This window comes from Danio aesculapii, chromosome 14 (assembly GCF_903798145.1).
Source record: "Danio aesculapii chromosome 14, fDanAes4.1, whole genome shotgun sequence".
Classification (NCBI taxonomy): domain Eukaryota; kingdom Metazoa; phylum Chordata; class Actinopteri; order Cypriniformes; family Danionidae; genus Danio; species Danio aesculapii.
The window spans coordinates 7,937,027-7,951,650 of record NC_079448.1 but is presented as its reverse complement, the minus strand read 5'-3'; the positions used below and the strand labels follow the sequence as shown (position 1 = coordinate 7,951,650).

At 38.6% G+C, this 14,624-nt stretch overlaps 1 protein-coding gene across 1 annotated transcript in view; it reads right to left on the bottom strand.

Annotated features, from left to right (window-relative positions):
• Nucleotides 1-352: 352 nt before the first annotated feature.
• tbc1d2 (TBC1 domain family, member 2) overlaps nt 353-14,624 on the bottom strand; it is a 39,902-nt gene continuing 25,630 nt past the window's right edge. The window contains exons 9-15 of the mRNA XM_056472963.1: nt 14,072-14,182; nt 13,774-13,946; nt 13,191-13,691; nt 9,415-9,535; nt 7,071-7,256; nt 6,861-6,982; nt 353-1,070 (exon numbers count right to left, since the gene is read on the bottom strand). Coding sequence (XP_056328938.1) covers nt 869-1,070; nt 6,861-6,982; nt 7,071-7,256; nt 9,415-9,535; nt 13,191-13,691; nt 13,774-13,946; nt 14,072-14,182 — 1,416 coding nt within the window. The 3' untranslated portion in view covers nt 353-868. The remainder of the gene's footprint in view (nt 1,071-6,860; nt 6,983-7,070; nt 7,257-9,414; nt 9,536-13,190; nt 13,692-13,773; nt 13,947-14,071; nt 14,183-14,624) is intronic.

Here is a 14,624-nt window from a genome sequence, read left to right as displayed (position 1 = left end):
AGTATAGCCAAGTTATATTTATCTCATCTTAAACTTTACTATAGGAAAATCTAAAAGGAACCTACAGTCAATTATCCTCCAGGACTCCTACATCGTTCCATTAAATTCATTAAAAAAAAATGGTCCCACTTTATATTAAGTGTCCTTAACTACTATGTACTTGCATCAAAAAATAAATACAATGTACTTACTGTGTTCATAATGTATTTGAGAACACTTGTGGTGCTCTTAAGTTGGGATAGAGGTAGAGTTATGGACAGGTTTGGTGGTATGGGTAGGTTTAAGGGTGGGTTAATGGTGTAAGGGATGGTCAACAGTGTAATTACAAATGTAGTTACAGAAGTTAATTACAGATGCAATTACATACAGGTATTTACTTAAGCACAAGTACACAGTAAATGCATGTAATGACACAATAAGTACATCGTAACAAATTATTAATTTCTGTGTAAGTACAAATTAGTTAAGGGCACTTTATCAAGTGAGACCCAAAAAATAAAATAAAAATCTTACTGACCCCAAACTGTAGTGTAGTTGCAAATACATAGAGCCTCAACATGCCCAATCCTGAGATAAATACAGCTTTATTCCACCATTTACTGATGAAAAAAATAACCCAAATGATCAAGCCATCTGTGCATTAGCCTTATCTTTTACTCAAAGCAGCAAAAAGAAGACGAGTTCAAAAGATTTAGCAATTAATGACTTGGTTTGGTCTGTTCCTCATGCTATATTTGGCTCTGGAATAGTGCATATGTCATATTTAGGACCTACAAGAGCCGATAATACAGCTTTGGTAACACATTTGGGTGAGTAAAGGATGTTTTTTTTATATTTAGTGTTTCTGAGTGAACGTTCAGGCCTGATCTTATACCTCCTCTTCATCGTCACTGGCTAGGGAATCCAGCTTTTTGTCTTTGCAGTGGACGCGTTCCGCTTTGTAGGCTTTCTGTAAGTTCTCCAGCTCTTTAATCTCAGCGTGAAGACGTTCCAGATGAGCCGCGCGCCGGTTCTGGATCAGCCTCATGCGCAGAGGGTTCATGTCATTGAAGGCAATGCTGGTCAGCTTCCTGTGGACAACAAGACCAGCGAAGGTGAAGAGGAAACGCCAGTGATGAACTGTGACGCTCATTTCCTGGAGGAACTTGTTGTTTGGAAGACTCTATATGGGAGGTTTTCTTATTTGTGTGACTAGTGATGTGATCTGAGAGGCTAGTAATATCGTGTAAGAGGCTAATGACAAACTAATGATGCTCTGTATAAGAATAGTAATGTGCTGTAAGAAGCTAATAAGAGAAGTGCTGTAAAAGGATAGCAAGAGGCTAGTAATGTGCTGTAAGTGGCTAGTAAGAGACTCGTGATGTGTTGTAAGATGCTAATGAGAAACTAGTGATGTTCTGTAAGGCTAGTAAGAGATTAGTAATATGATGTGAGAGGCTAATGAGAGACTAGTAATGTGCTGTAAGAAACTAGTAGTATTCTGTAAGATGCTAATGAGAAACTAGCGATATTCTGTAAGAGACTAGTAATGTGCTGCGAGAGGCTAATGAGAGACTAGTGATGTTCTGTAAGAGGCTAATAAGAGACTAGTAATGTGCTGTAAGGCTAGTAAGAGACTGGTAACTGCTGAGAGACTAGTGATGTTCTGTAAGGCTAGTAAGCGAGTAGTAATATGCTGTAAGAGGCTAACGAGAGACTAGTAATGTTCTGTAAGGCTAGTAAGCGAGTAGTAATATGCTGTAGGAGGCTAATAAGAGACTAGTGATGTTCTGTAAGAGGCTAGTAAGATAATAGTAATGTGCTGTAAAAGGCTAATAAGAGACTAGTGATGTTCTGTAAGAGGCTAGTAAGAGAATTGTAATGTGCTGTAAGGCTAATAAGAGACTAGTAATGTGCTGTAAGGCTAATAAGAGACTAGTAATGTTCTGTAAGGCTAATACGAGTCTAGTAATGTGCTGTAAGAGACTAATAAGAGACTAGTAATGTTCTGTAAGAGACTAATAAGAGACTAGTAATGTTCTGTAAGAGACTAATAAGAGACTAGTAATGTTCTGTAAGAGACTAGTGATGTTCTGTGAGAGGCTAATGAGAGATTAGTGATGTGCTGTAAGAGACTAATAAGAGACTAGTAATGTGCTGTAAGAGGCTAATAAGAGGCTAGTAATGTGCTGTGAAAGGCTAGTAATGTGCTGTGAAAGGCTAGTGATGTGGTGTGAGAGGCTAATAAGAGACTAGTAATGTGCTGTAAGAGGCTAATAAGAGACTAGTAATGTGCAGTGAGAGGCTAGTAACATGCTGTAAGGCGCTAATAAGAGACTAGTGATGTGCTGTGAAAGGCTAGTGATGTGGTGTGAGAGGCTAATAAGAGATTAGTAATGTGCTGTGAAAGGCTAGTAACATGCTGTAAGGCGCTAATAAGAGACTAGTGATGTGCTGTGAAAGGCTTGTGATGTGGTGTGAGAGGCTAATAAGAGATTAGTAAAGTGCTGTGAAAGGCTAGTAATGTGCTGTGAGAGGCTAGTAACATGCTGTAAGGGGCTAATAAGTGACTAGTAATGTGCTGTAAGAGGCTAATAAGAGACTAGTAATGTGCTGTGAGAGGCTAGTGATGTGGTGTGAGAGGCTAATCAGAGACTAGTAATGTGTTGTTAGAGACTAGTAATATGCAAAGCAAATAACTAGTCTCAGCAGTCTCTCGCAGACATCACTGGTATCTCACAGCAATTTAATGATGTGAGAGATTAGCAAATTTCTGAGAGACTAGTAAGACACTAGTGATGTCTGTGAGTATTATGGTGATGGTCACAGATGAACTGAAGTGATTCAAAGCAAGGGTCTGTATTTTCTTCCTCGGTATTGACTGACATTTTAGTTGTTATCTTACTTTGAGCTCGTCGTTGAACTCTCTGATGTTTATTTCCTGCAGAAACCTGTGGTTTGGAAAGACTCTCCCCAAGCCAGATTTTCTTCTTTGTGTTTTTGAAACGATGCCATGGTTTGGAAGCAGGAATGCACAGGTGGAGCACATTTTATCAGGGGAATAAGTTTAAAATAGCCTCACCACAGAGGCATCTGACCCATTTTCCATTTCTATTTGTGTGACTGCGTCTCAGACAGATGCAGACCGCTTTGTTTAACTATGACTTAATCAATTTTATATGGCGATGTCTGACTGTGGCAAAAAATAGCTACGCTGTCACTGTTCAGAAACTGCTGATCTACTGGGATTTTCATGCTTGACCATCTCTAGGGTTTACGGAGAACGATTCTAAAAGGAGAAAGTGAAAAGAAAGTTCTGTGGGTGAAAGTAGCAATTGATGGCAAAGGGCAGAGGAGAATTGCCAAACTGGCTTTAAAACAGGTATAAAAAGCCAAGCGTAGCTCAAATGTCCTATAGTGGCAGATGTGCTGAAGTCATTCAAATTAAGAGTCTGTACTTTTCCTACACAATTCCAACTACTGTAACCTTAACAACATTTTAGTTGTACTCTTTCTTTGAGATCCAATCAATGCTGTCCTCTAGTTCTGATCACTACTGGCCGGTTTCACAAACAGGGCTTATATTAAAGGCATAGTTCACCCAAAACGGAATATTCTGTAATGATTTAGGGGCCGTTCACATATTGCGTCTTTTGCATGTGTTAGTTCGATATTTACAATGGAGGCGCGCAGTTTGCGTTTTCCAGGCCCACCAAGATGAAAACATCTCGGCTGCGTCCGAAATTGCATTCTTCCATACTATATAGTGGTCCCCAACCTTTTAATCACTGCGGACCAGTCAACGCTTGACAATTTTACCACAGCCCTGTTGGAGGGCGGAGGAAAGGGGGTTGCTAGGCGACCATCAACTGTTTTGACAAGCTGACAAAACATTGCTGCAACTCTTATACAAGTTTTATTTGTGGAGAATATTAAAAAGCACAGATAGTCTACCGATTGTGTATTTTCTATACAAAATATAAAGCTGATTGGTCAGTTCTTGTCACATGACTCATGGTGCGCTCGCGGCATTCTGAGGATGCGTGTGCCTCCATTGGAAATAGGGAATTTGCACGTGGAAAAGACAGCTGTCATTTGCAATCTCCAGCAGTTGATCTTCTTGCAGAGACATGCTGGATTCACCTGATTTGTTGACAAATGGGTTGCAGATCTATTGCTTGCCGGTTCTTGGGTCCTTCACTGGGTCTTTTACTCGTTGCAGAAAAAACTTTCCAAAGACGTCTGTTTCTTACTCATTTTGCTAGCTCATTGGTAGGGCCTGACGGAATCTGTGGGTATTTTTTGCTAATTCTGGCCAGAATTTTGTCAAAACTCTGCAGATTTATGCTGAATAATTGTTGGAGTGTCATAAATAAAACCTTAATATATGAAATAAAAAGTAATACCCTTTTAACTTTTATTTAATGTTTACAATGCAAATCCAATGCAGATTCACTCATTTGGTAAACAAAGCAAGTCTCTAATATAATAGATCTAATAAAAAGAAAATAATACTTTACAAACTGTATTGTAACTAAATCATATGCATATTTTCATATTAGTCAATAATATAAGTAAAATTAATTAAAAAACTTAATAAATATAAATTGACACACATTTACACAAGTAAATAAACAGAATCAATGATGGGCTAAAAATCTGCGGAACTCTGCAGAATTCCGAGTGCGCAGATTCCGTGTGGGCCTGCTCATTGGTAAAATTTTGGCGCTAAAGTGACAGAGATGTAACTGAGAGAATAAGGTCATTTTTCAAAATAAAAGATCTTTCTAAATAAAAGATCATCCAGACTCATAATAAATAAAATGAATATAATTCATGATTTCTTGTGCGGCCTGGTACCAATTGATGCATGAGCCGGTGCCGGTTTGCAGCTCAGGGGTTGAGGACCACTGCTATATAGTACGCTAAAAACAGTATGCGAGCGGAATAGTATGTCCGAATTTATAGAATTCGAAAAACAGTATGCGAGAAGTGGTTGACTAACTACTTCTGGCGAGATTCTAAAGTGCGCATCCAATCCAATGATGCCCCGCGAGAGAATTCATGACGTTGGTAGGTCACGTGATCACGACAAAATGGCGGACGTAGTACGTCTGAATTCCATTCATACTACTGACATTCATACTGTATAGAACATACTTTTCTAACGGTCGACTAGTAAACTTAAATTCAAATGCAGTACCTGCTGAGTAGTAGGCGATTTCGGACGCAGCCCTCAAATTTTCAGAATGCTAAGAGTGCACTGTGAGTGATGTGACTAGAAGTAACCAATCAGCTTCATACATTGTATAGAATATACCAGCCTGATCTCACAATGAAACGTAACTACTTTACGTTCTCTCAGTTTATTGGCTAATTCATATGAAAATTTATGATTTTTAATAGGAGGCGTGGCCCCAAACCTCTCCCCTAAAGCCAACTGTCATTGGGAGATGAGCAAATCGCACTAAAATGTATGAATGGGATTGTACGAATTCATATGAATTAGCCACTAAATCAAAACGTTACGAATTTCTGTGAGATTACCTTGAATATACACATTTCAGTGGACTAATTACCTCAGACAAACATAGAACACCCAAACACTGCAGTGCTTTTTACTTTTCTCCATAAATAAAACTTGTATCAGAGCTGCAGCAATGGTTTGTCAGTTTGTCATCCACTGAGAAATCAGTTGATGGTTGCCTAGCAATGACAGACACCACAGGACACTTTCCAAACACTTATTTATACTTCTGCGTCGAGTGATCAGCATGACCCATGGCGCCTGCCTTGCGCGTAGTTGTCTATTTATACTTCTGCGTGCTACTTGTATAGCTCTGCAATAACACTTCCGAAACGCTAGCTGGAAGCGGCATTTTATGTTCCTCTGTGTCGAGTTTCTTTTCGGGTGTTTTTTCTGAACGCTACCTAAATGTACAAGTAGCTAAAACTCGCTCATTCAGAGGCGGGAACTGTCAGACGTGCAACTACTCTAATAATTAAGTAAACACAAAACAAACGTTTCCATCTGGAGCTCCTTCACAGGACTCGACACTTGTAAACACTCGTTCCATCGGACTCACGGCTCTCAGCACCGCCCACGCTCGTCACAGCTACCAAACCGACCAATCACAGAGGTTGACTTTCACTGACTTCCATAATATTTGTTTTTCTTATTATGGAAGTCAATGGTTACAGGTTTTTTAGCTTTCTTCCAAGTATCTTCTTTAACATTTAACAGAAGTAAGAATCTCATAAAGGTTTGGAAACAATTTAGAGAGTAAATAATAAGTGAATGTTCATTTTTAAGGTGAACAATCCCTTTAAGCAAGGACTAGGCCTTAGTTAAATTAGAGTACTTAAGCTCCTTTTTAAAGATAGCCTAAGACATTTACCATAACATTACTGGTGTGAATCTGTAGACAAATCAATAGCGTTGACGTATTTTAAGAGAGCTCACTGCAAGTTATTTTCAGGTAAGAGCGCTCATACATGCGATTTAATCTAGGACTACACTGTAAGAAACGCTGGGTTCCACACAATAGATTTGTGTTGGGGCAACATGAAGGAATTAAGCTAACTTGATAGTTTTAACAAATTAAAGTGAATTGAACATAAAACAATTAGGTAAAACAAGAATTGTGTTTTACCTTGTGTTATTGTGTTGTTTCAGCTTACTTTATATAAGTAATTAGATTTCTTTTTGAGTGCTCTACACCTTGTCTGTGAAACCAGGGTTATGTTTTCCTCAAAATAAATGGATTTTCTTGGTTATTTTGTACAAGAATGTTCTACTAGCATAGATTTCGAACATTACTTCATTCTAAAAAACATCAATAATACACATTCAATGTTTTATTTCCAATTGATCGTCTCACCTTCCATCTGCGATGGTGTTGGGGAAGATGCGGAGATACTGGTACATTTCAACACTGTCTTGAATCTTTAAGATGGCCTCCTCTCTATATTTGAAAACAGCCAGGGCATATCGGAATATCACCTGTGTTAAAAAGAAACAGCAGGGGTTTAGTTCATAGTATTTAGCCTAAAGCTTTTGTACTGTTTTATTTGTTATAGATGAACGTTACCTTGCTGCCCTCGTACAGTAAGGCGTCCCATACTTTAAACAGTATGCGGGTGGGCAGACTCTCAACAAACAACACCAGAAACCATTCAACCGTGATGAGGGATATGTCTACTTTCAGTGCTTCCAGATGAGCCGTGAGTCGAGGAAGTTTCTCTAACATGAGGTCTTTTAGTACACGCTGATCGGCCTGGGTGGATGAGATGATGATGATGATGAAGTGTGTGAGAGAAACATTAAAGTGGAAATATACACTACCTGACAAAAGTCAACAACAAAGGAACAACAAATAATAACTTGACTTCTAGTCGATCATTTGGTATCAGAAGTGGCTTATATGAAAGGCAAAGGCCTCTATATTACGCTTATTTTACCAAAATAAAATGAGCTTGGAGGACTGCATCCATACATCTCTGCAATGACTCAACTAACTTATTAATAATCTCATCTGGAATAGCAAAGAAACTGTTCTTGCAGGACTCCCAGAGTTCATCAAGATTCTTTCGATTCATCTTCAATGCCTCCTCCTTCATCTTACCCCAGATATGCTCAATAATGTTCATTTCTGGTGATTGGGCTGGCCAATCCTGGAGCACCTTGACCTTCTTTGCTTTCAGGATCTTTGATGTGAAGGCTGAAGTATGAGAAGGAGCGCTATCCTGCTAAAGAACTCACCCTCTCCTGTGGTTTGTAATGTAATGGGCAGCACAAATGTCTTGATACCTCAGGCTGTTGATGTTGCCATCTACTCTGTAGATCTCTCGCACACCCCCATACTGAATGTAACCCCAAACCATAATTTTTCCTTCACCAAACTTGACTGATTTCTGTGAGAATCTTGGGTCCATGTAGGTTCCAGTCGGTCTTCTGCAGTATTTGTGATGATTGGGATGCAGCTCAACAGATGACTCACCAGAAAAATCCACCTTCTACCACTTTTCCAAATGTTCAACTAGAAGTCAAGTTATTATTTGTTGCTCTTACAACTGGGATCGACGACAAGACTTTTGTCAGGTAGTGTATGATTGATTCTATTATTGGGGATACATTTTGCAATTCACATAGTTAAGGGAAAAAAGTCTTTATGGTAGTGCTTGTCAACTATTGAGTGTTACATTACTATTAGTATCAGTAGTTTAATGGTAACAGAGATGACCATTTTAAATGTCCCAAAAAACACTTTCACAAAAAACAACAACTGTGTGATCAGTGTTACATTCTGGGTTCTTATATGTTTTATAGTTCCACTAAATGCTATAGAAACTATTCAGATCATTTTTTTTTCAGATCTTATCATTTAGGGGCGTCATGGTGGCGCAGTGGGTAAGCAAGAAGGCTGCTGGTTTCAGCCCTGGCTGGGCCAGTTAGCTTTTCTTGGTGGAGTTTGCATGTTCTACCAGTGTTGACGTTGGTTTCCCCCACAGTCCAAAGACATGTGCTATATGTGAATATAATAAGATAAATTGGCCGTAGTGTATGAGTGTGAACGCAAGAATATGGGTGTTTCCTAGTGATGGATTGTAGCTGGAAGGGCATCCGCTGTGGACAATATATGCTGGATAAGTTGGCACTTCATTCCACTGTGGCAACCCCAGATTAATAAAAGGGACTAAGCCCAAAAATTAATAAATAAAATGAATAATTTGGCACACAAGATGTACAAGGCCATAACGATATAATATTTTCAGCAAAAAGACTCTTGTTTAGCTGAAAATGTTGATGTCTTGTTCTCCAAATTAGTGTAGGTTTTCCCTGTTATGTATTGTGCAATCAAAAATATATATTTTAATTAATTAAATCACCAATTCTACAATATTAAAATGTATACAAATATATTTTAAATAAAAATGGGTCCATAAAAAATAGTAAATTCTGTTACCGTACCATGCTTCACGTTTTAACTAATGGAATTACCTCCCACAAGTAAGTAATATTCTCTCAATGAAAAGATTCATTCATTCAGTTTGCGTGCTCTCCCCATACCCACGCCAACACGGGGAAAACATGCAAACTCCACACAGAAATGCCAACTGACCCACCTGAGGCTCGAACCCGTGACCTTGCTGTGAGGTGATTGTGCTACCCACTGTGCCACCGTGACACCCACAAATTATTCAAATAATTATTAAAATAACAATTTGAAAATAATAAGCTTAAAATATTTACTTTGGACACCAAATGTACCTTAAAAGAATCACCCCTATATATCTATGAAAACAAAAATGCACAAAAAATGTATTTAAAAAAGTTTGAATTGGAATAATGGTTAAGAATAGTACTGATTTTACTGCACCTCAAGATTTAGAAATCATTTATAATTTAAAGCGAAATAATTTTGAAGGTTTTACCTGACAGCCAACCAGGTCTTTAGTGTAGTAATTTGGAGGCATAATGTGCTCCACGATCACAATCAGGCACCAGAAAGCATCTTCCTCCTCCTGTAGTACCAGCAGAGCAATGGCAGCAAGTCTGAACACAGAGATTTTGTTCATCTTATCAACAAATCACCACTAGATGTCAGCATATCACATAATATTGCCTATGAAAGGTCATCACAAATTTTGCAGTAAATACAGTCGTTTCTAGACAGTTTGGAACAAAAGAAAGGCAAATCGTTTTACATGCAGATTGATTGATTGATTTATTTATTTATTGACATTTTCTAGTGTTGGGCATTGACAAAGGAATGTACACAATTGTGATGCATCCAATGTAAAATTAAGGACAATATACACAAAAATTATGTTTGCTGTTTGTTAAAAAGTACCTATTTATCATGTTTGAGTTTTTAGAGACAACTTGTTTTATCTTCATTCCACTTAAATTTGTAAAAATAAAAAGACAAAAAAGAAAGTACAAGTTATCTTCGTTTCTTCATGTCATCCCAACACTAATGGATTGTGTGGAACTCAGCATTTTTTGAGTGGAATGCACTTTAAAATGGCGGAAGGGATTCCCCTGAGGGAACAAGTGTAGGGAAGTTTACGAGTAAGTGTTGAAAAGTGGACTGGAACGCAGCCTTGGGCTTGACTTGGACTCAGTGACTTGTGAACATGTCCACCAAAGGGGAGCGGAAACAACCAGGCATGGTTCACAGCAACTGCAGGGCCATAGTTCAACAAATCACCAGCAGCTACAACAGTGGTGACCAGGGCAATGTGTCACAGCACACAGTTCATCACAGACATCTGTATTAAAGTTTGCGTAACCAGGTGCTAACTGTACACCATCAAAAACAATGCATGAAATGGATCGTAAATGGAAGTGGCCTGGTTTAATAAACCAGGACACCTTGTCCATTATATTAGTGCAGATTGTGGATATGTCTATTACACACTTACAAGATGCACCTTGATGCATTGTTGGGTGGGCAGTTTTTTTGCTGTGACCAATGTCTTCTTTTTCCCAACAGCACAATCTCTGCGAGCTTGGAGGAAAGTGGACACATTCTAGCAACTGTGTTTTGTCAGTGATGGCCATTAAAAACAGCATAATGTGCAATGCCAGACCGCCAGAACCATCAAGAATGGTTTAAGGAACATGCTGGTGATTGTCTTGGCTATTGATCTGGCATGAACCCAATCAACCATTTATGGTTCAATTAGGAAAAGGGGGTTTGCACAAGCCTACATTACCACCACCAGGTATACGAATAGATGATCTGCTGTTGAAAGTCTGCATAAATGAAAGTTGCTGCAGACTTTTATTACAGTAAGATGACGTATTTCCAACTGAAAAGAAATATTAAATAAGGGGCGAGGTTTCATTTTTAATCTCCTCCCTTCATCTTTCACTGGTTGAAGGGCCCTGGCTAAGCATATTTCACCCAAGTCGACTGCCATTCTACAGTGGAAGCAAAGGGTCAGGTTTGGATGAAAGATCACCAAAACAAAGTGTGTATTCATTTGCATGGATTCATGCTTTCACTTAAAGGGTCCTATCATACACCCGGCGCAATAAGTGTTTGTCCTGACGTGTTGCTATTTTCAGACCAACACAACCTTAATTTTTCAGTTTTACGTCACGTTGTTTAAATAGCAAATCAATTTGCGCTACTTTGTGGACTCAAGGTTATTTTAGTCTAGAATAGAGGTGTGTAAAGGCAACGCAATCTCACTTCAGTTCGAAACTTTTTGATTTAGTGGCTAATTCGTATGAATTTCTACGATCTAATTCGTACAATTAAGTACAATTTGCTCATCACCCAATGACGGTTGGGGTTAGGGGTGAGGTTAGGTGCCACGCCTCCTTTTTAAAATCGTACATTTTCATACGACTGAACTCATACTAAATCGTACGAATTAGCCACTAAACTGACAAAACATAAAATACTCACGTTTCCTCGTGAGATCAGGCTGGTAAAGGTGCATTGTTGGCGTGTTGCTATTTTAAGGAACTAAAATAGACTGCAATAGACCAGCTGAAAGCAGGTCTAAAGTCCAGCGTAGAGCGCGTTAGTTGTGCGCCTCACTTACACATTGCTTAATACACACAGGATGTACAGCAATACGCAAATATCTTTGCAAATGAAAAAGAATTAAAAGATTAAAATATTACAAAAGTTATTACTTTATACATAAATATAAAAACCACGGCCTTCATGCCTTCTTCATCTTGTTTTTTTTTAAGTTTATTCATGACAACTTGCTTTTGTATAATGTTATTATTATTATTAGCAGTATTATTTGTTTTATTAAAAACAAGCTTAGATTTGTCTACCTGTCAGGTTTTGGACCATATGGTGCATAGCATGTGTGTTAGGATGTGTGTTGGTGTGTTTGGTTTTTTGACCACACTTCGTTATTATTGTTCAGTTATTCATTTGTTGGAAATTAGAACTGAATTTAGAAATAGTTTTGAAACAAATCATTGCGCTTAACAAACAAAATTAATTATGTAGGCTAATGGATGTCTGTGCGTACAACACGTTTCCTTATCCACGAAAGAAAAAGTGAAAGTAAAGGCTGAATGGAGGAGGCTCGTTCTTTATTCTCATGCTGCAGATGATCTGTTTAACTGTTTTCTCGCTAGTGAAGTGTTCAGTTTTTACACTTACAAAGTCCGTCATGTAAATAACAAATGTGCCATGGAGCGACGCAACTGACTCTTAAAGGGAATGGGAGATGAAACTCTGATTGGTTTATTCTCAAAACACACCCAGAACTCATTAAGAGAATAGGCTCAACCCTGTTAGACCATGCGCCGCGGCGCAGAGCATATTTTTCGTCCTTAAAATAGCAAAAATGGATTCAGACATGCCCTTAATGCTTTTGCGCCCTGCGCTTTAGACTTTGCGTCTAGATCATTAAAATAGAGCCTTAAGACTAAAGCCGCTGCCACACTAGAGTTTAAGCATGCAAAATTCTGTTGTACGGCGCTGCCAAAAGGGCCAGGATCAACGAGATGATTAGACGTTAAAAAAGCATGCAATTGCTCTATATTTAAGTAATCTCTTGCAATCACATGATGTGATTTCGCAGGACAGATTTCACCAAGCTTGAACATTGGAATACAGCTAAACGTGTCGCACGACCTTGTGTTTCCAGTCTGCTACATTCGTATGCTTATAAATAGAAGTCTATGAGGGAAAAAGTGTGACCATGGCTTTACAATGGGCTCTAGCAAAATAAACATTGTTCAATGTGATTTCATCTGGACTTGGTACCAGATACAACAGGAGCCACATCAGCGAAATCAATGCCTCACTTTGTAGCTGATATTTTATGAGCTAAATGAGGTCCTACAGGTTATTACGCGGGTGGTCATATTGTAATGGCTAATCGGTGCACATTTTATATATAAATATAACAAAGAAGAATAAACAAGGGTCAAAGGTGCAGCGAATATGTAATCAGAGAAGAGAGGAGATGTCATGAAGACGGAAGTGAAGCTATTTGGAGCCTAATTGAATTTAAATAATAATATGAATAATGTGAACTGATAAATAGTTTATAATAAAATTGAGAATGTCACTTAACCTTGATTCAACTTAAAAATAAACCTTAAAAATCCTAAGTTCTATAAATATAATTGTTTAATAAATTACATAAATAATAATACATTTGATATAAACAAGCCTAACATTTGATTTTTAAAGCCTACTGAACAATCTGAATCGAGTTACCTGTTGAGTCCCTGCACATAGCCGATGGTGGGGTTGTGCCATGAGAAAGCCTGCAGGACTCTCTCCAGCTTCTGAATCAAGAGGCTTGTCGGTGGGGAAAAGTGTTTATTGCTGGTCAGCGTGCGGTCCAGGTCCAGCTGAATCTGTCTAGGCACCAGGTGAGGGGAGCTTCTGCTTTTCTCACACAGTTCCTGATAGCGGTCGGGATGGCGCTCTCTTAATGACTTTGTCCTAGTCTGTATCATAAAGCGCCAAACCCTTACGCGGAACTCATGTGGTAAGCCCGTCCGGAGCAGACCCTTCATCTCTGCAGATGAAGAGAGCTCGCCTTCAGGACGTCCGAACAGGAGCTGAGCACAACGAGCCAACAAAGGCCCATCACATTCCTCCTGGTTCAGCAGGTTTTGGGATCTGAACTCCAGGGCCTGGATCTTAGCGAGCAGCTTCAGGTCCTCGACTTTATAGTCTATCGCAATCCTAAATCCATACTCATCATAATCACTGTGGGATAACGGGAATTGTGAGGGAGTTTAGTCAACATAATTATTTTTAATTGTGCTTGTGCTGACAGATGTGTGTTTACCTGATGGGGTTTAGTTTGATGGCGTTCTTCAGGTCTGCTTGAACCGCATCTTTAACCATCTTGTTGACAGCTTCCCTCTGCTCAGGGTTCAGTTCTTGACTCTCCTGGAGCTTCTGGAGGATCCCCAGGTATCTGCTCTCCATTTGACAGTTATTGGCCTCCAAAACAGCACACTGGCACACACATAGAAAACCTCTTTTCAGACTCTACTAACTGGACTAAATGGTAGTTCCAAAAATGTGTTAGTTTTTGGTGCTTGAAACAATAAATAAAAGAAAGATGAATAATAATAATTCACCTTTACTATAAGACTTTTCTCCTGTTCAGAACTTTTTCTCCAAAGCATCGTCAGCTGGAAGATCTCAGAGTTTAAGTACTGGTTCTGGATTTTATATGCCTTCAGATCATCCTGCAATAAAGACGGAGAGCTGTAAACATGCATGGCACAATGCTTTCAGAATCAGATAATGCAGATTACCTGCTCCCAAATAATGCATTTATGAAAAAGCAAGCCTTCGTTCACTGTTTGAATTGATCATTTTAAGTTTTTGATCAAATTTAATTGATATATTTGTGATCTGATTTATATAAACGCATTTACTCATAGAGTTGAAGGCAACATTAAGAGTCCTCCTGTGAAATTTTAGTTATTTTTCAGTAATTGACGTTTAGCAAAGCAGGGAAATTTTCACAGTATTTCCTATTTTATTTTTATTTTTTTAATTATTTTAGTTTGGCTGGAATAATGGGGCATTTTTTCAAGAATATTTTAAAAGTCTATATTAATAGGCGTCGTATTCTACTTCACTTAAAATCAAATAAGCCTCCAGCTACATCCCAGTGGCTTGTGG